At 34.8% G+C, this 26,456-nt stretch overlaps 1 protein-coding gene and 1 long non-coding RNA gene across 2 annotated transcripts in view; both read left to right on the forward strand.

Moving 5' to 3' along the window:
• The first annotated feature begins 417 nt into the window (after positions 1-417).
• Positions 418-758, forward strand: LOC135193974 (uncharacterized). Its single transcript, XR_010309531.1, has 2 exons — positions 418-550; positions 687-758. It is a non-coding gene; the product is annotated as an uncharacterized LOC135193974 (long non-coding RNA).
• A 3,314-nt stretch (positions 759-4,072) lies between these two features.
• LOC113403716 (retinal homeobox protein Rx1-like) overlaps positions 4,073-26,456 on the forward strand; it is a 40,809-nt gene continuing 18,425 nt past the window's right edge. Inside the window, exons 1-2 of the mRNA XM_064218693.1 lie at positions 4,073-4,523; positions 18,041-18,285. Coding sequence (XP_064074763.1) covers positions 4,112-4,523; positions 18,041-18,285 — 657 coding nt within the window. The 5' untranslated portion in view covers positions 4,073-4,111. The remainder of the gene's footprint in view (positions 4,524-18,040; positions 18,286-26,456) is intronic.

A 26,456-nucleotide genomic window follows, 5' to 3' on the forward strand; every position in this document is an offset into this window, starting at 1 on the left:
AATGTAACAAGTATTTATGGACGGTAAAATATTTCAGACTAATTTAACATCTTAAAATTCACTAAATATTACTAATTTAATAATCAAACAGTTTTCAATTATTAAAATAATTAAAATAATTATTTTCGGGCACGTGGATTTCTTAATTACGTGATTTTCCGCCGACACGGTCATTCTGACAGGCGTGACTGACTGCGTGCTCTGCAACTGCCTGCGTTGTGCGATTTTAAATCTGAGAATCAAGAAAATGATTTTTGAAGCAGGTATCTGTAAGCAACACATGTTGACCTTTGAAATAGTTTTGTAAAAGCAGTACACAAATAAATCTCTCATGCACCTGTTTTGTAATAAATGTGGGCAGATTTTATGAGTACCACTCATAACTGTCATAATGTCTAGGTCATTTAATAATGTAAAAGATTCTGGTAGATCTGTGGTGTATATATGTCTAACACGGCTCCACAAGGCCTCCCAACGGTATCGCATGGTTCTTTGTGGATACATCAAGGATCCGTGGGTAGCTCGAGGGTAACAGGTGGTTAGCTCAGAGGTATCACTCTCCAGATTATGTTGTGTACATATTTAGTTATGGTTTCACCAGGCATTTCAACGGTATCTCAGGGTTATCTGTGGATACATCAAGGATCCGTGATATTGGCCAGTGGAAACACATAACCAGCTCAGAGGTACCAATCTAAAGCCGGTGTGTACGTGTCTACTTACGGCTGCATGAGGAATCTCAATGGTATTGAATTTTCGTGGTTTATAGCGCAATGGTAGCACATTACCAGCTCAGAGTATCACTTTCGTAGATATTAAGAGGTAAACTAAGTAAATTTTGCCTCACAGTTTTAATGCGATGATAAGTGCTCGTCGTCGTGGACCACTAGATCGGAATCAGTTGTGGCAGCACTGAGGAATCTCAGCATCTTCTTCCGTCGACAAGGTATCTTGGTCGCCCGGCTGCGGTGCACGACGAAGCTGATCACGAGCGGCTGTCGAAGACGCCCTCTGCCGACCACCGTCTTCACTTTCGCCATTTTTTTTGAAACCTGAAAATCTCGAAAGGCTCGCTGAATTAGTCAGATCAAGTAATGGTTAATTACGTGGATTCTTAATCTTCATACTGAAAATACTTAATTTTCGTTGTCTGTTATATTTTGAGTCATTTGTTGCTGAACTTGTGTTGTTAGCGCTTCAATGTCGACCGTTTGATCATTGATGATGACCAGGTTAAGAAGCTCAAGCGCTACGCAATGTTTTCTTTGCGTAATGAGTGTGAGCGGCGCAACTCCAGTTACTCGATGCAATGTGCAATTCGTTGCCAACTGTAGTTCGTCGAGTCCATTGTCCCACTGTTCGGTCTCATAATTCTTGATTATTATTAAAGCGTTTTTGAGTGTAGAGATAACTCATTTCACTTGGGCATTTGCTCGGCTGATTCCTGGCGCTGAAAAGCTCCTGTTGGTTTTTCAATTGAATGAAACTGTGCTCGTTTGTCGCCTGAGGTCCCTTAAGATGTTCTACAAAAGACGCAGTTATCGACGTATATTCGGATCATGAAACACATCTTATCCAACCAATAAGTCTCTTTGATATTTTGTAGTGTCTTCTCCCAACCGTTCTTAGCTATTGTCCAGATACTGTTCTCTGATCTTAGCATGTACTTCTTTAGCACACGAACTTTCATGGTGGAACCTTCAACCAAGTTGCTGTCAACCAGGTTATTCAATATTGGCCGGAGTTCCTGAGCTCTTCGCTGTACGACCTTCGTCAACTATTCCAAATCTGTGGATATTGCATTTATAGCAAAGTAGTTGTGATTTTTACTAAAGAAATCAGTAGTGCTGAAGCCGGTCACCTCTGCGATATTCCAGTTTAAAATCATAATTTTGCAGGAACGCCCACCAGCGGTAGACTCTTGGCAAAAGGTTTGTCTTGTATTGATCCTGATGTGACAGGTGGATCCGCGCCTGATGAGGATGTGGCCGAGATCGGAGCTTGTTACGATCCCACTTCTGATGCGACGAAGTCGCTTGGCCCGGCTTGTTTTTAAAAAACATGACGTCAGCATTGCTGACGTCACGAATGTCAGGGTTTGGATTTCTATCCATCCTCGAAGGTATGAAATTAAACTCAGGAAATATTCTTCTCTGATTTATTCCAAACTGAGGAGGTCCGATCGCTCCGACGGCTCGAACAAGCCTCTACATACCGGCAGGCGTTCGGCCTTTTATAACAAAATTGGGTGGGGGCACTATTCACTGAATGTAACAAGTATTTATGGACGGTAAAATATTTCAGACTAATTTAACATCTTAAAATTCACTAAATATTACTAATTTAATAATCAAACAGTTTTCAATTATTAAAATAATTAAAATAATTATTTTCGGGCACGTGGATTTCTTAATTACGTGATTTTCCGCCGACATATATAATCGTAGATATTTTATCTCACGGAAAACAGTAAAATAGTTGGTGTGGTGAGTGAGCCAGTAAAATTTCAGGCACGAGGCCTATGCTACTAAGATCCGACTCCTGATCCTGGCAGGTGTTGGCTTATAATTCTTGCAATGCCGTCGTCTGTCGGCAAAAGTGAGTACTATCTCTAAAAAAAATCTTACTTGCTCAAGCAGTTAAATTATTATGTAAGAAATTAAAGATTTTGAATGTTTTGCTAAAAACAAATTCCTACTATTTATATGACTTTTATTCCAATAATTTTTGTTTTTGTTTTTTAATGTTCCATGAAACACTTGTTTTTTTATGAATTAAAAGTATATAATTAAAAAAAAGATGTTACTTACATAATAATATTTTATTAGCTCATACAAAAATTTCGAATCAAATAATTTGTAACAAAATAACAATTTAGTAATACAAAATAATATATCCAATTGAACGAACTCATTAAACAAAAATACGTACGTCCTTATTCTTAAATAACTTATTTAAATTAAGTATTCAAACTCGTACGAACGAATTCAAAAGAAGTCGACACAAGAATAGAACCTCAGATAACAAGGTGCTAATGGCGCTAACTTTAAAAAAGCCGGTCAAAAGCTAATGTAGTTTTGTCTAAGCTACTCGTTATTCCCCAAGTTAACCCTCTAACGCGACGCCACCCGAACAAAAGAAACGTGCCACAAAAGACCCGCGAAGAAAAAAAAATCGCCTGCTGATTGGTCGATACGAGGTGACGTCACGCGTGCCCCGCCCCCTAGCAACCGTCGCTACACTGAGATGAGAGCGAGCAAGACACGGATCTGTAGAAACGAGACGGATGCAATATTGACGGTGAAACTTCCAATATTATAATGACGTTATTACTTTATTATCGAGCATTCAATTTAGACTATGCCGCATTGATTTACGGTATATTTTACGGAGTCGACGAAAGGTTTGTAAAAGATATATTGAAGCGGTCAGTCGTAAAAGCTGTTATTGTTGGGTTACCGGTTTACCGATTTGGTTAAATTCGTGTGTTAACAGACAGATGCCCGACTGTTTGCTCGCTCTGGCTCGAGCGATTGTACTCCGTCCACCAATTGAACGAGTAATTGCCTTGGACTGATTAATTTGAATTGTATTACATCAATCACCTTTGAAGTTTGTGTATGTTAAGGTTTTAAAGCTTTAAACGTATTGTGCTATTGTTTATCGATCGTTCATCTTAATATTTGTTTTATATAAATAATTTAACAGCCAATTGTTAAACGCTACAGAGACAAAATGAAATGTGTTTTATTTTGTTTTTATTGAATGACAATAAATAATAAAAAATACACGAGACAAAAACTTTATTAAATTCGAAGATAGCAAAGAAAACAGTAACAAGTCACACGATTCTAAGAATACGATCAGCTAACACTTCACACAATCGACCCAATCAGATGTGAAAAACACTATTGAACGCCTCAATACCGTAAGGAACTCCCGAGGGGAAAATGCTAATAGTGCCTCGCGCCTTGCCAAACAAAATCACTTCGCGACCCGAAAATTCGCACTTTCAATGGGCAATTTCACCCCCACCCCAAGCTCCGCCCCTTTCGCAACCCCGACTCGGCACCGGACCGAGCAGTCAGTCACGCTCGTCCGCTTGAGCAAGATGGACGTATCGGATGATCGATATTACGGCTCCCAAACGCCGGACCGTTCCGAAACTAACAGCCCGCGATCACAAATGAGTAGCCCGAATTCCACATCATCGATCAACGTCACGGACCAGTCCATAACGATGTCGCAGCATCAGCAAAACCTCGAGACCTTGAATCGTATGGGGATGTTCTTCCACGCGCAACAGATGCATCTGAATCAGAGCTTCGACGCTGTGAAGACGCGGTTAGGCTTGACCCAAGTGCCCAATGTCAACCAGGGTCCTCGGCACACGATTGATGCGATATTGGGACTAAACGGGAGTAGGCAGGCGAGAGTGCAGAGTGAGTTTGAGCAGAGAAGGGAGGAGAGGGAGCGCGAGTGTGATGCTGTGCCTGTGTCGCCCGGCGCCGTGGAAAGCGCGGGTGAGTTTAAATAGACGTCTTAATTATAATTCAAACGTATCGCTTGTAAAACTGTGCGTCGCTTGTTGTAAAAAAGGCTTGAAGCCAACTCCTAGTATTCACAATTTGGTGCTACTATTTACCGATTCGAATATCAAAGTATGTTACTTAAGTACTCTTATACATATTTATGATTAAAAATAATACCTAATAAAAACACATATAATATTAATTAAATAAAACACACTTTGTTCCATCGTACCGCTTGAAGTACCCGAATAAACTTTCCGAAAGCTTATGTTTTCGGAAGGGTTACTTTGCCGCCGTCGGGATAAATACAACTTTAAGATTTAAAAGTGCCTGTTTGATAGTTACAGCTTAATAAACTAATAGAAAACAAAATCAGTTCTCTCATATCATATAATTTAAATATAATTAATTACGAAATATTTTAAACAACAAACTGACGAACAACCGTGAACGTTTTGAGAGTATTTAATGTTATGTTTTAATTATGAGATTAATTTGTAATTAATTTGTAGTAATCTATAATTGTTTTTTAATGAATTTATTTAAAGGTATCGTAGTAAATTAAGACTGGAAGCTTTAAACGTAAAAGCCAAAAAACATTTGCAATTGTTACGTGTACATGATTATTTATTTACGTTTGATTTTTATTTGTGTATTTAATATATTTATATGCAACGGATTAAAATATGTACTTAAATAGATAAAATAATTATTCTCTAGTATTTTTTTACTTGACTTCAAGAAATAAATGATCTACGTAGCTCTTGTTAGTATAAAAAGATTAAAGAGTAATTTTGTCATAGCAAAGATTTATTGAAATCACAATTATAAAATCCCGTCAGACCAACCGCTTAAGACTGTGCCTTGTAATGTATGTCAGACAGTATTTTTTAGATAAGTATATAATTATTTATATTTTAAGAAAAAATATACATATAATGTCGGTACGTATCAAGGCTGCGATGCGAAGTCCAGTTGGGTAGGTAGGTGCTTCTTCTTTATTTTTTTTTAATTGGACTGCCATGTGAGTCGCGCCCGCCTATATACATTATGTAAAAAAATATATTAACCATCCCTTAAATCGCCAATGTGCTACCAACCTTGCGAACTAGTAAGTTATGCCTTTCATTGGCTCATCTTTAAACCGGAACACAACAATCCCATCACCAAGTTAACTATATCTATCAGTTAAACTAATATCTACATTGTATTGCTGTGTACATTCAAGAACCAACTGTTACCGGCATCGGAGGAAGGCGGAAGCATCCACGAGCGGAGGTTAGGTACTACCATCAGGTCTAGCAGTTGCCACAAGGACATTTTGTAACGAAAGCAATGTATATTATTATATTCATTACAGTAATTGTATTTGACTATGTATGTTCTAAATATTAAACTAGCAAATTTGTTCTCTTTCCAATTTAAGTTCATCCCAACTTTTTGGTAAATGCGCGCATCTTTATTGCCATCACACTATTATTCAATCTACTAGTATTTTATCCCTTATAATGCAAGGGACGCAGAGTGTGTTGTAGGTAGGTACAAGCCTCGTCAAGCGGGAGTGGATATAATGTCATTAGGGGCGTTCCCCGGACTAGGCTGACGTAGGTACTGAGCTACCTAGGTAGGGTTGTAAGAATGATTCCTAGACAAAAAACAACACATGATTATTCTATTTATCTTTTTGAATATCTGAAGCATTTGTGTGTATTTTGAAAACCGAGTGTGACCTAACGTTCCAAATAAATCCTATAGATAAGTAAATATCTAATAGATTGCAACTCAATGTGTTTTATACGTTGAATAATTAAAATAAAATATGATATTGTAATATCTATTATATTATACATCGGCAAAGTTATAAAAGGTTATCTTAACTCTTTAAGACTTTACCTTAGACACTTTTTGTGAAGATATATATCGGCGTTAGGTGTAAATCTACTTATCTCGTAACTAAGGTACATTTTTTTTATAACAACGGGAGTTGGCTAGCCATCTGATGGTGCGTAGTCACCATCCTCATACCCATAGAAATTGGCACTGAAAGAAATATTACCCACCCTTACATGACCAAGGCGTCGCCAACTTTTTGGAACTAAGATTTTATGACCCTTGTGCCTGTAGTTACTCTGGCTGACCCATCCAACCGAAACACAATAATACTCAGTATAACTGATTGGCGGTAGAAGAATGTGATTTTAGCTTCCCAGACGGGCTTGCACAAAGTCCTACCATATAGTACATAATTATCTCGTTTGTTGTTTATTCCAATATTAATCATGTATGTTATTTATCGAGGGATGTTAAACTTGGCGTTGTTTCCGACAACTTCCGTGTTTTTTCATCTTCAAATATGCTTCTTAGTGTTTGTTTATGGTTCAAATTATTCCTATATTTTCCGGTAAACTCCCTTATTTATATGCCAATGCAATGTCATATTTATTTTGTGACTATTATATGCACTCTGTTTATCTTTATGGTACGATATTCCTTAGCCAATTTAAGACGGAAGACTTCAACCAGTATTAGTTGGTGTAATGTAAAGAGTGTCTCCACATAGTATAAAACAGCCGCTCCGCGCCGTCTGCACGCTTCGATCCTTTAAACTACACAACGGAATTTAAGGCGGTTTTCATCAATAAATTGAGTGATTCAAGAGGACGGTTTATATGTATAAAACTGCATGCATGTTACAGTGGAGAAAATCCAAGAATTTATACTTTCCCAGAAATAAAACAAGACGTTTGTCCTTCAATCTAAAACGTGTACCTTTGTGAAGCCAAGACGGGCAGCTAGCATACTATAAAGTTATTGCTTCATACCTATCTGTCAATTAGGGCGACATTAAATTAATGCAATTAGCAAATACAATTGTACATATCTATTTCATCTCAGCTACAATTAACGACAAAATTAAATTTATTGGCACCATTATTTAATCCTATGAAACAAGAAACAGTTCGCTAAAATTTATATATATATATCGCAAGCTGGAATGAAAATCTAATCTTTAAAAATTTTACGATAAAAAATGACCGACTCTAAATAATGTTTTAATTGCACATTCGCGTAACGCAGTTACCTCGAATTACTCAATAAGATTCATAAGAGAATGAAATCAGAGTGTTTCACGAAGCAGTCACTGTCGATCTGTCAGTTGGTCGAACTGTTTTGTCGATTGTAAGACCACAGAACAGAGATCTACATAAAAGTGGCATTTCAAACAACTTTTAATTATACTTGGTGGTACGGCTTTATGCAAGCCCATCTGGGTATGTACCACCCACTCATTATATATTGTACCACCTAATAGCAGTACTCGGTATTGTTGCGTTTCGGTTTGAAGAGTGGGTGAGTCAGAATAACTACAGGCACAACATAACATCTTAGTTTCCAAGGTTGGTGGCGCATTGGCGATGTAAGAAATGGGTAATATTTCTAACAGCGCCATTGTCTTTAGGCGTTGGTGACCACTTACCATCAGGTGGCTCATCTGCTCGTCCGTTTACCTATATCATAAAAAAATATGTTCTAGTAATATAATGGAAAAATAATTATATTCTCACCTGTAACTGAATAACACCACGAGAGGTACTTTTATTTCCCGAAAACGACTACTCAGTTTTCCCGGCACCATTTTTGTATCCACGGATTGTGTTAATTTTAACACAAAACTATATTTTTTTTATAAAAATGGCAACATTCAAAGCTTTAGGTTTGATAGTATTAAGGTCATACGCATTAATACCAATGCAACTTCCATCCGATTTCGCGTTCTTTGGTAAAAGTTGCAAGATTATCTAAACTAGAAGCGACTGACTGACGCATCCGGCTATCCATCGAGTTGATTTAAATGTTTTTAATTTACTATTAACGTAATGGTAATTGAAGTACATAATGGTTGCCAATCTCGTGGTTGCTTTAATGTTTTTATAGTTAATAAGTGCTAATTGTCTAGTTAGTCAAGTTGATCTTAAGTAATGTATTATATGAGGAGCTATCCAAATCAGTTTCGTGAACAATTCGTAGATAATGTCGAAATATCGAGCTCCACCAAATAAAAATAAAAAAAACATGGTAAATATCAAAATAACCAATAAAATAAAATAAAAATAACCATGTTCATTAAAAATCTTATATAGGTAAAAATAAACCAAAAAATCACAACCAAAACTTTATTAAATATAGAATAATTACATTATATTGGCTTATTGGCTGTTAAAAAGCGATCATCGTTTGCAAATAAATAGGTACCTACTTTCGATTGGAATTCTATTGAAACTGTTTTTTTTTACATTAGCAGTCTGTAAAATTCCCACTGCTGGGCCTCCTCTCCCTTGAGGAGAAAGTTTGGAGCATATTCCACCACGCTGCTCCAATGCGGGTTGGTGGAATACACATGTGGCAGAATTTCTTTTCAATTAGACACATGCAGGTTTAAACTAAACTTATAACATATATATTACATACTCGAAACATCATAACTAAAATAATTTATTGTTATTTCATGAAAACTAAAATTGTGAAATAAGACATTTAATTTTCGCCGGTGGTAGATTTTTGACTATCAATAAGCAAGTGTTACCCTTCTATACCTACAGAATAAAAAAATGACTTTTGTTGTACTAACTTGTTAAATTAAATAAAATGAAATAGATAATTATTAGTGAAGGAAACATTAAAATGAACGAACATTAACTACATGCACCGTAAGCATTATTTAAGCTCTTAATAATATAAACCCTTTGATTTATTGTATTAACGGATTACATTAGTTATCCGAATATATATTCTACCGAAAAGAAACGAAAAGACAGTTCAATTATCTCATACTCACTGAATTTTATTTTGAAATATTTATTATAACATTATTGTAAATTATATAGCCTAGTTGTTCCTTGTGTCACAAGTTGAACTTAAGTGAGTGCTTAAATAACCTAATTCGAGTGCTCACAACTTCCCAGATATTAAATACTGGTTCCTTAATACGTTGCTTAGCAAGAAAAACGAGGTCTACGCTTAGCAAGTTATCTATCAATTACTGTCTAGTCTGAATGTATCCAATAGCTGGTCGGAAGGCGGATTATCTATTTGCATTATAATTGACGCGGTTTATCTGTCTGTATTTTTATGGATAAAACATTTAATGGGTATCCATCACCCTACATTAGAGCAACGTAGTGGAATAAGGTATAAGATCTACTTCAAAAGAACGGAGGTCTTAGTTAAGAAGTGATACATATTACATACATACTTTACTTGGTGGCTTTGGGCTTTATAAGCTTTTGGCCTCTGGATAGGTACCGGCCGCTCGTCGTATATTTTACCGCTAAGAAGCAATACTTAGCGTTGCTGTGTTCCAGTTTAAACGTTGAGTGAGCCAGTGTATACGCACAAGACATAACATGTTATTTACCAAGGTTGTTTGCCAAATGGCGTTGTAAGGAATCGTTGAAATTTATTCCAACGTCTATGGACTATGGTGACTTAGCATCGGTTAGGAACATGCGCTCGCCTACCTATTTAAAAAAAAACACCTACGAATAAACAAAATATCTTTATTTGCCACACCACTTACCCCGATAGATAAGTTTAAAGATAATTTCGTATCACAGTGCGATCATGTCGAGATAAATCTATTAATACGAAGTGTAAGACGTAAATAACCCTTTTATCAGCGCAGATAATATTAATCAAAGCACTTCTCGTGACGTTTTCATTGAACGAGACGCTACTGGTTAGACTTCCGGTGTTTATGTGGTTATGTAACTTAGAGCTCAATTTAATAATACTTTTAGACAAATCATTAGATAACGTTACACAAACAAGAAAGTACTGTTTTATATAATTACAAAAACGAAATGTCCTGCTATTATTAACTCTAATTTATTAATATTGATACTAGTTATATAACCTGGTTTTGTGATTGGTGATTTATATATATTTTTTATAGAATACGTATGTAAATGTTTTGTTAATGTTTCGGTATTGTCTAGTAGTGGCTCACACAAAAATCTGAAAGGTGCCAAAGCTTCTGGCAGTTGCCTCGGAAAGCACGTAAAGCCGTTAATCCTTCACAGATCTTTTTCTGGTCGTGTTGGATTTCCCGTTCCGTTGTAATATGTTTGTACAGATATTTGTGCACTATAATATGTCCTGCGCAAATGGCGGGTTTCAAATCCAATCAAGAGGACATCAGCGTTCATATCAGAAGCGGACTTTATTGCTAAATGACTAACTTTCAACGTGACCTTACATTAAACTATACCTTACAGAATAACTAACGAACTAAACTAAAATAACGTTAAAATAATCAAAGAAATAAAGAAAAATATTGTTTACATACAAACATTTAATTACGTAAAAGTTACGTACCTAGAGACGTTGAAGGTCACCATTTCGTATAATTTCTGTGAAATTATTAATTAGTATTATCGCCTATCTTTGTTGGAGATCTAAAAAAGGTCCCGAGCGTTTGGAAAATTCTTATAAAAGTAAATATACAAGCCACGTTATAAACACTGACGTAAGCACCGATAGACTCACGTAACGAGTTTTTTAGATTTCGAGATATAGCAATAGAACAGACAAACAGATAGATTGTAGAACATTATTCTTATGACACTTAAAATTTATTAAAACATTTGCCGATATTTTATTACAAGATGTACATCAATATTCTGCTTAATAGAATACAGAACGATTCCTTACTAGTTGTAAAATGTTTGCCGTTTAATTGACGGAAGAAGTCCGCACAGAAATCCGCAAGCAAGAGGCAGAAAACATAAAGTTCGTCATCCAATGGCTCCGTATGTCACACGAGAATTATTTTTGATATTTCGGTCGCTATAAGGAGATACAATCAAGCAAGGTCGTGGATAAAATATAGTTATAATAATAAATGTTGAACTTGCGTTCCCTTCCAAGTATTTAAGGCTTCGCGTGCGACGAAAACTAACTGAGCTTGTTAAATATTACAGCAGTTTGACCGAATTAGTATTAATTAGCGTTTTCCTTTGATATTTATTTAGAAATTATGGAAGTGAAATTAGTTGAATTCAACTTATGTTACTATAGTGGGACATTGTTTTAATGAAACTATAACAACGGGACGCGACTGGATATTATATCGGAATGTCCGTTGAATATTTCTATATTATGTAAGATCTTGAACATCGTAACATTGGAACGAAGGTTTTTGATAAAATAATATATAGGAGCAAGAACTTGCCGTATCTATTTATATTAACGTCACCATTCTATAAATATAAATAATATCAATAATTTTCAACTCTATGCATTTTTCTGTACTTCTGTATTAATATAAATGTGATCATAACTCTGTCTTTCTGTCGCGCTCTCATGGCGAAACCTCTGAAAACACTTTGATGAAAGTTGACGCGAAGCAAGCAAAACGCCGAGAACGGCATATGCTACATTTTCACTTTAATCTGGACAAGGAATTGTATACAAGTACTTGAAGAATTTCCATCAAGAACTGAATTCCAAGCGAACAGCGTCGCAGGTTTAGTTAGTTAAGTATAATGTTTGTTGTGACAATAAAAATAAAACCAAACCTTCTTTTAAGATTTTCCAACACGTTGCTCCAATTCCGTTAGTGGATTGGTTTGTAGTATTTTTTTTAAATTTCGAATATTGTAAAATACTTTATTCTGTTTCAACAGAAATTAATGAAAAAAAACTAACCGACAACTAACCGTTTTCATATCTGCTTAAATGAGCGCGTTTAATTCTAAAAATATACAAAATAAAATATCTACGTACATTACATTGTTATTAAATTCATAGTTTCAGTTTAATTTAAAATCGGTAGTAATTTAAAGTAAAGCGAACAGACAAATAAACATTTAAAAGTTTTCTTAATACAAAGCAAATAAAAACTATGATAGTAAATATGTTTATACCATCTCAGCTTCAATTTTAAAATTATATTAAAATATATCGAATATATAATGGTTTATCTATATTAATAATTTTATACAAGTTTACGATAGACCCGATCGAAAACTATCCTCAATTTTAGATCGTTAAAAATATTTTTTTTAGTCGATAACTTATTAAGCAAAATTCGTATAATCGAGATATTTCGACATAAAACCCATGAAATTCAATAACATGAAGTGCAACGGGCGGCCATATTTAGTATATTTATATTTGTATGGTTGTATTTATTTTGCGCGAGCAAAGTCGGGTTTTCATGTACATATATATATATATTTGAAATAAATTAATTCATATCTAGCAATCACGCACAATACTGCGACTCAGCTGCAGCAACACATTCAAGTATAGCACAGAGCCATTACCGCCGGGATGAGCGGTGGTCGGCGTGATAATCGAATCGCAACGTAATCGCGCCCGAATCGATTGTGGACCGCAAATCGAGTACTAATGAAGCTTTAGATTATTCCGATGTGAGCGCAAAATGGCGGTGCGGGTGCAATTATGCGCTACGATTCGTGTTATTTGTTTGTTGTTGCTTTGTGTGCTCGTCGTGTGACTCGATCTTAAAAATAACTTTCTAGAATAAGGAGTCAGGTTATTAAATAATATTTGATCTTAACAATCGATTTTAACATTATGCCCTCTTATTTAACAAAAATTAGAGATTGTGTTCACCAATGAGTTTTCATATACTAAATTTGGGGTTATGATTCTCTGACGATTAAGGAAAACATCGCGTGAAAATCTGGTAAAAACTACCGACTGATTTTGATGAAACTGCTTAAAAGCTTATGCCGATTTAAAAAAAAGCTATGTATTTACTCTTTTCGATGGCGAGAGCCGGAGATGTAGCAATCAGACCATGTCCTGAAATGAGAAAGTCGTAATAATCTTAAAAATACGCAGGCGAGGCCGCGAGCATAAATTAGTCGTATTATATGAGTAGTAGTATATAAAAATTGAACATGTTACAGAACTAGCGCCACTCTAATTGTAATTCACTCAAAGAGCCAGCGTGGGCGCCACATTAATTGTATTTACGAGTTATGATTCTTAATTTTCATACTTGTCTCAAGTCGTGCCAATAAAAAGAAATTAAATAACGAACCCATTTGTAAAATCATTAATGCCGAAGAGCTTTAATATGTAGCAACAGGGCAAATCTGACACATGATTAGGGTTGCCAGAGAAAAAAAACAAGAGCCCATTATGGCGGTGATGCCGCGAGTGTTACCAGATTATCGATAATTATTACAAAAAGGAGACGAGCGATCGTATCGCGATAAGTGTAAAACATCTTAATGCGTTGCCCATAATGTTTTTATTTGTTTTCTATAGGTGTCGTAATCTTGAGTAATCTAATATACCTGTCTCGCTCCAACTAGAGATGTTCGGTTACGAGTGAGGGAGTCCAATATATTTGTGTTTTGACGTTTGATCGCTCAATCTGAAACGCTTCAACTGTGTCACTGAGATTTCGTTTTGCCTAATCTGTGTTGCAAGTGACATGCGATGTCAATTTCTTTTTATTGAATTAAAATGTTTATTTAATCCTGTTTCGAGTGAGATAATTCGATCAACTTGTTGAATTGTATTAATATTTTAACATTTTGAAACGTACGAGTATGTTAATTAAGTACTCTTACTTACGTTTAACTTAGACTTATAATTTATAACACAAATAAAACTTGACTGGAATAATTAGCTACAGATTATTAAAAAAAGATTCATGATTATTAGAAAAATAAATTTACTGAGATATTATTTAATATATGTTTTTATTTTATCAACAATCAATAAGCAAAAGCAAAATTAATATTGGATTAAGATTTTAATATTGATGGTATTGAACTATTATCACGTAGGGTTAAATATCACATGTAACGCCATGTTTCCTGAGGTTCAGCAACATGTAAACTATCTACCGGCCACTATTCAACCACGCTGCAAGCAGTGTGACGGGATAAGCTCCAAGCCACGAGGAATCGAGACCGTTGTCTAAGGGGACATCTATTACTTGTAACCTAAGTTATCTATAATTAGTGAAATTCATCATTTGGATTCGATGCGCTGTTAGTCTCACTATTCTAATATTTACATGAATCCTGAAAACGTGTAATAAAAGTAAAACTTTGAGAAACCATGGAAAGAGTTCCGTACCTTGACGTAAATTAACAAATTGATTGTATTCAATTTTTTACACAAATATTCGACAAGTAAAACCAACATTTACAACGACTGGGAAAATTGTAATGAAATGGGAAACCGCTGACGGAACGCTATCGCATCATGCAAACAGTTACGAGTTGTGTAAATAATTGATGTCCGCCTGCAGTCGTAACTAGCGGCCGCGGTGTTTGCGTTACGAGTGCTGCAGTTATGATGCCAAAACACTGGTCATAACAGATAACTAACGAATACATTACGTTTTAAACACAGGGTACACTCTCGCTCAATCATGATATTGTTTTATACTTGTAGCGGGTAGGCGGCGGCACTAATGGCGAGGTTGTTTTACATTGCTTGCTATTAAATAGAATCTTAAATACTGTAATAATGTTAGTACCTGTACTAAAACCTGCCATCCCCGTGCTATGCAAAACTGACGAGCTTAAAAAATTATGAAATATTTCAAATATTACTTAAACTATTTCAGTTTTGTCTCAGTGGCGCGCCTTGCGGGAGGCCTATGTCCAGCAGTGGACTAATACTGTAATACAGACTGATTATGATGATGATGACGAGTTTTGATCAATCAATCAATCGATCAATCACCACCCAATCGCAATCCAATGCTGGTTATTCCAGGGTATCTGGTTCCGTCACCTTGACAATTTCATTTTCAGTGAGTTTCACTGAGTTTATTTATCAAGGAATTATTGGAAGCATCGAGTTTTTCTCGACAATATATTTGTATGATATCGATAGGTATTCTGTGAGTCAAAGGTTTTTCATTCAAAACTAATATTTCATGTTATATACAACTAGTCGTCGCCCGCGGCATCGCTTGCATTTCAGGGGTTGATTTTCAAGTCGTCGGTATTAAGAATTAGCCTATTTCTTGCTTGGAATACCAACTTGCTTCATAGCAAATTTCATCGAATTCAGTTTCAGTAGTTTGGTCAGGAAAGCAAAACAGACAAACGGACAGAACTGTAGGAGTAAGTTATATTGTTATATAAAAATTAAAAGGTACTGTGTCAAAACATATTATAATTAGACATTTTATCGACAATAACTCAGAATTAAATCGAGCGTATCTCTTTTACATTGATAATAATTATAATGAGTTTTTAAAGAAAAGATAAAACATCATCACATTCATCTTGGATGTAAGCAGTTCGTTTTTCTAACCGGTGTTAGTTTACAATTTTCCAACCAGTACTGTAAGGCTTGTACAAAGAAATTTGAATAAAACATTAAGTTCAATCAAAGCATTAAGTATACGACCAACACACACAATTATATATCAGATTCTAACATCGCGTATGAAACACAAATAGTCTAAATTTGAATATAATTGCATTATCGTTGAAGATACATTAGCATCTAGATTAACATACGCAAACAATTGCGCTGTTTGATTTATAGTGCGCCCTTAATTGCAGACCATTCACTGACAACAGCTGGAACACTATAATCAAACATTTCTCCCTGAGACTTTTATTGCTCCAACTTAATAATAGATTATTTGTCTTGAATTCTCTCGTAACCTTTATTTTGAATATGTTTATATCTCGATGCGTATTGAATTTTTTTTTGGAATAACACAAATGTAGTGTTGTTAATTTACCAAATCGTATTAAAAATATATATGTTATATAGCATTACAATGAACATCTCGCCGTAACAATCAACACGTCTAACTTATATACATATCAGATCAAAATCAAAGTATACTTCACTCGGTAAAGCGTAATCACCAACTCATCACATATTATACGACCAAAACAATAAATCTTAGTATTATTATTATATAGTTTATCGGTTTTTAAGATGAGTGAGCCAGTGCAACTACAGCCACGAACATCTTAGTTTTTCAATTCCTAGGTTGTTAAGGCATTGGCGATGTAAGAGATGGTTAATATTTCTAACAGGGCCATGTCTACAGGCGATAGTAACCTTTTACCATTTTCACTAACATTAGCCCTAGGACATCCTCACGCGAAAAATTGTAAGAAATAGGTGTATTAACTTCTGTTAACGGCTGCTTCACAATATATTTATGATAATATAATGTTTATACAGAAGAATATACAAAAAATTTATTAATACAAGAAATAAGAATAAACTTGTAACTCCTACTTTAAGAAGAAATAAAGAATACTTTTAAGAAAAAAAAACGCCTGGATTTAGGCTGGGGTTCTATCACAGGACACTAATTATTGTAAAAAAACAACACTGTAAATCTGTTTATTTGAAAAGAACAACTATGCGAGTTTCTTGCCGTTTCTTCTCGCTGGAGGCTGCTTTCCGAAGCGGTGGTAGTATTTAAATATCGACGATTCACAAACGCTTCATTCTGAAGTTTACTTGAATAAAATTGATTTGATTTATATATGAATAAATACTTTATTCGAATAACCTCCAATAACTTATCTTGAATCGTCATGCTAGTAGATTAAAATCAACGTTAAGCTACCACCGATTCGACGAGTAAATTATACCGAGAACTTGAAACGAAAATTTACTAAGTAACATAATTAAAATCACAGTTACAATCTTTGATACTAATTACGTTTACCTAGAGCCTTTTAGTGTCAACAAAGATACGAGGAACTGTGATCATTGTCTTAATTATAAACATATTTATTGTACAGAACAATTCTTTATTAGTTTTAAAGTCGCATTTGCATACATTATATATATATTTTCCGCAAAACTTGTTCACCTATTGCTGAGGATTGCGAGTTCAAGCAACTGCATGAGTTTAATGTCAATGAAATTCTGCATCTTGTGTATCCAATTCAAAAGTATGGGCTCCAAACCTTCTCCTAAACGGCAGAGGAGGGCTTAGCCCAGCTGTGAGAAATTTACAGGCTGTTTTTTTTTTACCTTTAGGAATGCAATAATATTTATATATGTATATGTATATAAATATAATGCCTAATTTGTATATATTAGCGGTTACTAAACCATGTGTGGTAGTCGTAGACGCGTTAATAATACATTATATCAGTACTTTGTCTATTCAATACATAATATAGGTAATACCTGCCTACAGCGTCCGGATTAGTTACCGTAACCGTCATCAATAAACTGACTTTTTATTAGTACTGATAGTCCCAGCTAACGCGTTCAATCACAACAACTAAATATATAATTTATTGTTTTAAGCATTTGTGTCTATTGTGATATAAAAAGTTGACTGACTGAGAATGCATAGATAGATAAACGCTGCATTTTGTACGATGCAATTGTTTTGTGAAAATAATTAAAGTACTTAAATACATAAGAAATAGCATTTATTTAAACAAAATATATTTAAAATATCCCCAAGAAATTTAATTATGCATAATTTTCAACTTAATTCATCTTTCCAGGTGAAGGTTCGTGCAATAGCAATGATGGTTTCCAAGCACCGGTAGATGATAAGTCAGCGAGTGACGACGACGCGCCTCGCCCAGGTTCCGCAGCGGATAAAAAGAAACATCGCAGGAACCGCACGACGTTTACCACCTACCAGCTGCATGAGCTGGAGCGAGCTTTCGAAAAGAGCCACTACCCAGACGTATACTCGCGGGAGGAACTCGCGATGAAAGTCAACTTGCCTGAAGTCAGAGTTCAGGTAAGTTTCTTTTTATAATATAAATAATATCACAGATTTGTAAACAAAATATATGGCCATCATATTTCAATGGAAGTTTCGTACTTACATTTTTTGTTCGATTTAATAATTGTTAGTAATAATAATTGACTGTTGAAATTCAGTGTTAATAAACTTAGCGCAGTACAATATATATTAATTTCGAATATCCTTCAAACCATTTGACATACAAAAAGCGGAACTAAATAATATCGCCCTTTATTAAGTGAAATGTGAAGTTCGCAAATAGAATTGCCTGGAAGGGTAAGGGCCTATAATGAACCCAAGGGGCTTATGTCACTCAATCCCCTATACGAAAGACGAACATATGTCAAACCAACACCAGCATTACGAGAACTACGGGACCCCATCTCATAGAAATTGTCAATAGGGCCAAAACGTGATCGGAGGGATCATTTTACTCTGGACGTGACCTAATTGCTTCCTTGGGACAACGTCAAAAGTGAAAAATTTCAAGCCAATTTAGATTTTATCCCATTGCCAAAAAGCTTAATCGGAACGCATTTCGCGGTTGGGACTTTTGTCAAATGATGCGGTTGTAGCTAATCTGGTAGTTAATAAAGGGTTACGAATGTTTTTGATGGGAAAACGTGTCATTTTGCAACGCTATTGCAAAGATTAACTAGCAACGGTGCGAGACGGCCATTGTAAGTATTGTTGGCACTGTTCGGAGTAGCTTGTTTTGTACTCATATCTTCTTAACATTTAACTGTTCAATATTTTTTTTATTTAATTTTAAAGTTCAATTGTAGGCACGATCGTTATAACATACGTCCAAATGGGTTTCATTTTTATTCATTGTTAAATACCCTATTTTATCTCTTATTATAATGTAGTCAAGATTTACCTTTATACTTTAGGTATTTGCTTTCGGCAATATAAAGCTGTCACTGTAAGAAATTTAAACCACCACTAACACCATTATTGCGCCGCCCACCACGAAATGTAAGCAATTGATACTGATGACAGGCTTCCTAGTTCCAATGGTAACCGTACCATAGCCTAATATTTCATTTTCAAACCAACCTACAGCATTAGAAAATATTGCTGTTTAAAATTTGAATAGCTGGTGGCAAACTTCCGATGACATGCTTCACCAAGCCTATTTTGCCTATTTTTCCATATTTTCAAATTGTGCACGTTTTTACAGGTAATTATATCGTTTGTCCGCAATTCATCAATTTCTTAACCGGCTGATAGTTTCAATTAGCGCCCCTTGCGCCTCGTGACGGTCATCGCTGTCTGAACTCGGCGCCAAATTACCCGTTCCCGTTAATGTCTTAATTACGGCGGAAAAGATGTTTTCGCTCGGTTTTTAAGCGAGGGTAGTATTAACAATTACTTCGGTGATTACTTCAGCTCTTCAATGAACGTTGTTTTCTATGTCTGTAGCTTAATGTTCTGTATCTCGGTTATTTTACTCAATAAAAGTAAGATCATTGTATCGATGAACAGATGCTGAAAGTGTCATTTGAATTTTAAATGCTTGCAGCAACTTCATTCGATATACATCAACAGTCGGCTACAGTTAATAGCAATATCGTATTTGAAACATGTTTATTGTTTTATTTAATGGTAGCTGTTTGTAATTTTTAAGAAGATGGAGTAAGTTATCAAAATCTAACTAAACACAATACTAAAGCTAAAGCGTCTACCGGTTCAGAATGTAGATTATATCAAAAAGAACCGGCAGGAAACTTAGCATTTGCTCTGTTCCACCAATTCATTAACATAGAATATGTTAACTCAATACAATTAAATTGTCGACTTGAAAATCAAAAACTTCCAAATTGTCGCTTAAATAAAAAATCTTGAGTATAATACCCCTCATTTAATAATGCTTTTTTTGTAATATATATAAAAAATATTGATTGAAAAGTTAAGTCTTACGTAGCTGGACGTTATATCTGCAATAAACAACCTCTGTTAAAGTGATAGCGCTTTAAAGCTGAGTATTCGCTAGACGGTGCTATAGAAGTCAATATAGTAGTGTTGATACGCAAGCAAGCGCGGGTTTAAGCGAATTACCGGTCGCGTCCGACGTCGCCCGTCCTTAACTACTCATATCCAACTATATTTTGATATTGATGCCTTTGAATATATAGTACTATGTCAGTTTATACACTTTTGTATTTTGAAGTCTAAGGTTAGTTAAATTCTACCACCAATAAATTTTCTTTTTCATAATTGATATTTAAATAGTTGGTACTAATAGATTCAGAAAAGGCATTAATGTGGTTATTTTAGGTATTCCATTTCCGTAAGAAAAAAAAAACGAGCCTATTTTGGTAGTGTTTAATTTGACAATCAATAAGTAAGTGTAATGCTTCTATATTGAATAAAGGAATTTGAGTTTGAGTTTTGAGTTTGAATTACCAGATGGTCAGTGGTCACTGCCACCTGACACTGGTACTAGAAGATCTATAAAACACATACCCTGCCTCCGAGCGGCCAAACAAGACATCTAAGATGCTATATCCCTTATGCTATACAGTATTACTGCTGGAACAGATGAACTACAGTAAAACTTTGATATTAAATATTTTGTAAGAATTCTGCGATTATATCTATGCTGATATTATAAAGAGTTGCTTACTCTATCTATTACGCTTTCACGGCCAAACCACTGAAACGAATTCGATTACATTTGGTATGAAGCTAGAAAGAACATAGGCCGAGGCCAAGGAAGAACATAGGCCTTTTTAGACCTAACGCCTGACCAATTCCTAAAACGCGCGGGCGACTTCTAGTATTTTATGTATTAAAGTAGAAAGTACTTGAAAACTAAACGACTGTTGTTGCATGTTTCAATCACATCATCCCGCTGCTTTTCCGTTACTACCCCGCATAATACAAGCTATTAAGCACTTATCTTATCTTTATCTATATCTATATCTACTGTGACAATAGAACTCAGCTGAATGGAGTCACTCACACGTATTGTATTGTTAACTGCAGATCCGTGACCTCTTGAATTGAACAATTGAATGTAAGTCTGACGCGAATGAATGAACAGTCGTTGCCTGTATAATAATCAAATGTTAACATTATAATTTAACGTCAGAAACGTTTCATGTCGTAACGTTACACATTGAAACGTTGCACTAAAATCAATTAATTGTATTATTCGTCTATTTCTTTATCATATTGTAAAATTGTAAATTTCGAAAATAACCAAAAGATACCGGTGAGCTTTTTTTATTGGCATTTTCACTTTTTTATTATAGTTAAAATAGATTTTTTTTAGTGTAATTATAAATAAGTAAGACAATAAATTAATATGAATATAAAATGGCGCCCAAAGAGGTTTTACTTCAAATACATTTTATATTTTAGATTTGATGACTGATAAAGTTAGGAAGTAATTATACATTTTTTTCTTTTGCATTCCCTTGCCAAGTCATTCATCTATTTTCATTGTGAAGGGCGAGTGGAATAGTGTAATAACTGTATCGTGTAATAGAGCGCCACCCTTGAATATAAACTTCGATCGTATAACCAAATTTTCTATCAATACTTTGCCAACCTTGGAAAACGAAATATAAATTATCCCGCTTAGTCTCGTCCGCTCGTTCTCCTGAAGTCTGAGGTGTTTATTTCCAAATTGATAAAAGCGAATAATTAATAAATACATTGAATAAATAATTTTACTTTGACTCTAGGCTTTTAGTCCGAGTAGTAAAATAACATTGAAGTTATAAATAGTAATTATAATGTCTTTTAAAATCGTTATGGTTTGTTCGATACAAATAGTATTGTATGTTTTGAGTGTGTTAAAGCACAAAAGAATCACGATAGTAATCGAATTCGCTACATTTAACGCACTATTGAATTAGGGTTACCATAATATATCTTTAATTTAAGACAAATTTTACTTACGGTAACAGGTAAACTAATATTACATATTCTTAATTTATAAACTAAGAATTTAATTAAATAATTTATTGTATTAATTAAATTTACAATAAATAAAGGAAATAATATGGTGATCAGGATATTTTTAACTTACTGTACACTATGAAAACTTAAAAAAAGACATACGTTATACGTTTGGAACCATATTCATCTTAAATACACATACCCATATGTATTTTTACGAGAAAAATATTATTACTCATATTGAATTAATTTCTAATGATATTTATGTCGCTTTAAGGCTAATATAATTAAAATTCATAAAAAACATCTCGACCAGAGAGCACCCTACCTTTTAACAGTAATAAAACGTCAATGTCCCCAAAGCTGCAAACACTTGCTCCCCCTACACCTCAATTGCTTGTCACTTATCATTCGCACGCTCGACTTGCGACAGAAATGCGCTAATAAACGTTTTTGTACGAAACACCCTGTATAGAACTTAACGACACTGGAAATGTGACCTTATTCCACTACGTTACGGTTCTCGTTCGCGTGTATTTGTTTATTTTTCACCGTAGGGTTGAAATAAAATACGTTTTATAATGTTTGTTTGGTGTGAACGCATTGTTTCGGACGGTTTCGCGCGTTAAGAATGTTTTTCTTTGGTATCGTTTTCAATGGGCATTTTTGGTGTAATTATGGGGTCGATCGGTATCAAGAGTAATGGTTCGTTATTAGCATTGTTACCGGCTGGGATCGGTTCGGATAAATGATATGCAATGATGTATGTATAAGTGTTTAATAACTTTGATTTAGAAATTGATAAGCCAAGCATTAGTTACTTATTTTCCTCCAAAGGTTGTTTAGAAACAATGACTTATATAATACTTGATGTTAGGACTCTCTGCTAGCCCGTCTATACCGCCCATACCTTACCTATTCTACCGCTAAACAGTAATTCTTAATATTATTGTGTTTCGGTTTAAGTGTCAGTGAGCCAGCGTTACATAACATAATGATGGATTTGTTTCAATCCAATATATACCTGATAGTAAACAATCATTACTATCTATAGACATTGGCGCTGAAACAAATATGAATCACTCCTTACATCGCCAATGTACCGCTTGGGAACTAAGACGTTATTTTATTTGTGGCTGTAGTTAAATTGGTTCTTTAATCCTTCAAACCGTAACACAACAAGCCCCGTAATGCTGTTTGTTAGTAGAATATATAACGAGCAGTATTACCTCCCCAGAAAGGGCTTGCACAGTGCCCTATCACCGAGTATCTTTAAGTCGCCAATCCCTTTAATAAAGCTCTATTTAATATGTAATGCACTACAGACTACATATTCAATGCTATATTATTTTGATGTTTTTAAAACTAACTTTATGGATGTAACATAAAACATTGTACACCTCTCTTCTCAGTAGGATAAAAACAACAAACTGCAGAGTAATGAGTTAACAGAGTGCGCGGACTCGATTAGCGCGCGACGTGTTAGCGCACTATTAATTTCTATTATAACTTAAGTCCTATGAGCTTGTTTTAGATCTGAAGCTACTGGATGTGACATGCATTGACGTTATAATACTAATCCAGTATTATAGATCTCTTCACTCACAAAGACGCTTGCCTCTACTTTAATTAATCGCCGTACATTAACAAATATAATCTAATTTTTGTATATTTTTGCTGACTTTATTCGTGCACGAGCGTCGCTCATACTTTTGCGACCGTGAATGAATAGATCTCTAATCTAATAAAAGAAAACTGACATTTATATAGTTAAAAACCATGTTAAAGTGGCGCCTCGGAGTATGACCAACTTCTATGACGTGAAGGCAAACGGCATGACGCTCTCTTATAACTTCATGCCCTTTTCTAATACTTCCTACCCCCCTTGTGGCATGTATATATACTTCGTTGTTTTATATTATTCAACTATCGGCTGGTTATCCCATGACGGCCATATTTCTTTAAGTATATAAGTCAATAAATATAGGTATATTTATTGACTTATATACTTAAAGAAATATTTTATGCCTGGCAGGTGCCAGGCATAAAATTTTAATTAGATACAAAATTTTCAAAACATGTCTGTCAAAAGCCACGGGTCTAAGGCATCATAAAGTGTTATCACAGGCTACATTTTAAAATGTCATGGTAGTCTCAAGTTTCTGTGTCAGTCTAATATGACGAGACTGTCTTATCTAGTATCTTAAGATCTTTGTTTGGGCATGAACCGGTATAATTCAGTTAAGAGCGCCGAGTTTGCCGTCACCCGCTCTGAATATATGGACATACATGATTACATTATATTATAAATACTACATACACAACTATTAACAATTACACACACATACACACACTCACACATTGATGGTAAATATACTTTTCAGAATAAATATTATATATTTTCTTTTGATAGAAGACGTAAACGTTTCTTCTCCATTCTTACAAATCACCATAAAATTCAATGTAAGGGTTCAGGCGCAAAAAAATGGCTTCATTTTGCTTTTCTAAGTTACAGATAATTTTTTGAGGGCACAACTCAATTACTCTGCCCAAGCTCGGATTTGAACTAAGAACCTCAGGATCTTCTATCCTATATATAACCAGTAGACCAACGGAGGAGTCTACATATGTGTGTACCTACATACGGTTTTTTTAAAGGTCCATTTTGTGTGTAAAAAGTAACCAGTAGTCCAAAGTCATTCATTTCTTTCTATGTTTGGATCGCCCTGCACCACTATGCTCCACTGCAGAATTTCACCCAACACTATTAATTTTCCTCGCAATGTTTTTAATTATTTATTTAATTTAATTATTTATTTACAGCCAAGAAACTATACTTGGAATTTAAATGGTAAAAAAGTGTTCAACTATTTATAAAACATATTTAAATGTGCCAATAAACCTACGGTTATCAGTGGAAGTCATTAATTTCATAGTACTTATAATAAAAATAATAAAGAACCTTGTATAATCGGCTAAACTACAAAACATAAATAAACGTAAATAGCATCAGATGAATTTATGACAGAATAATCAACAAACAAATTGAACCTAGGACCCTTTCTTACGGATCAAAAGCTTAAGTATAAATAACCCTCTTCATTACCCTCATAAACAGGCGAAAAAAGACGTATCACACCCCATAACATTTCACCCTAAGGAAGTAAAATGATATACATCCTACACATTTGCCAAAACACTGCAAAGAAATTTGACTTTTACTTACTTCAACACAAGAACTAATACAGTATACATTATTTATTGCGACGCTCAGTGGCTAGGTGGTGACTAGTGGGAAAGTAAAATTGGCTCACGGTATTGTGATCTTTATAGACATTACGTTAAGAGCGTCAATTCCATATAATTTCGTCTGAGAAATGACTATTGAGGTTGAACCGTATCGAATCGCTTCCATGCTGGATGTCTCACGAGTCTTACCCGCTTATTTCCGTGACGACACTTGAATGATAAATAAAATTACCCTAAAATTGATTTATATTTTCTTAGTAAATATCTATTCAATTTGACGTAGTTTACTTTAATGGCTCGACTCGTCAGTTTAGTGGTAAACTTACAGAGCTGCAGCTCCCGACGTCTCACGTTTATTTCTCGAAAAACACGAAAATCTATTGGGCCTGAGTACCTATGTATATCTCGTCGTTTCGAAATATCGAAAAATTAGAGTTTTACACTCTTAGTTATGTTAGTAAGGGGCTGCACTGTGCGCATAGTGGTACACTATTATTTTTCGAACGAGAAAATGTGCCGCCCAATGGTATCGAAGTGGTCACCACCACCTAGAATACCTACATTAGAGCTGTAAGAAGTATTAAACATTCCTTATATCGCCAATGCGCTGCTCGGGAACTAACACGTTACGTTCCTTGTGCTGAAGTTAAACTCACTCACCCTGCTAATCGTCTTCTTGACACGACAAAAGTGGTATTGCGAATTGGCGGAAGAATATCTGATGAGTAGGTGGTTCCTACCCTACCTAGACCGGCTTGCAAAAAGTCAAACCATTTAGTAAAGCACTATAATAATATCTCTTGTGCGGGCTAGTGTGGGGATTAGCTGCCATGGTAGAATTCAGAAATGAATTACTTTTAATAGAAACGGTTCCGATCACGTGACAACAAACTAATAAATAATAGAATTTTAATCACAAAACTAACATTTTTTTTCAAAAAAATTTAACGTCTTAACCCGATTCTCAATAAAAAAAACTATAATCATATAAAAGCGTTAATACC

This window comes from Vanessa tameamea, chromosome 23, assembly GCF_037043105.1.
Source record: "Vanessa tameamea isolate UH-Manoa-2023 chromosome 23, ilVanTame1 primary haplotype, whole genome shotgun sequence".
In the NCBI taxonomy this organism is placed as follows: Eukaryota; Metazoa; Arthropoda; class Insecta; order Lepidoptera; family Nymphalidae; genus Vanessa; species Vanessa tameamea.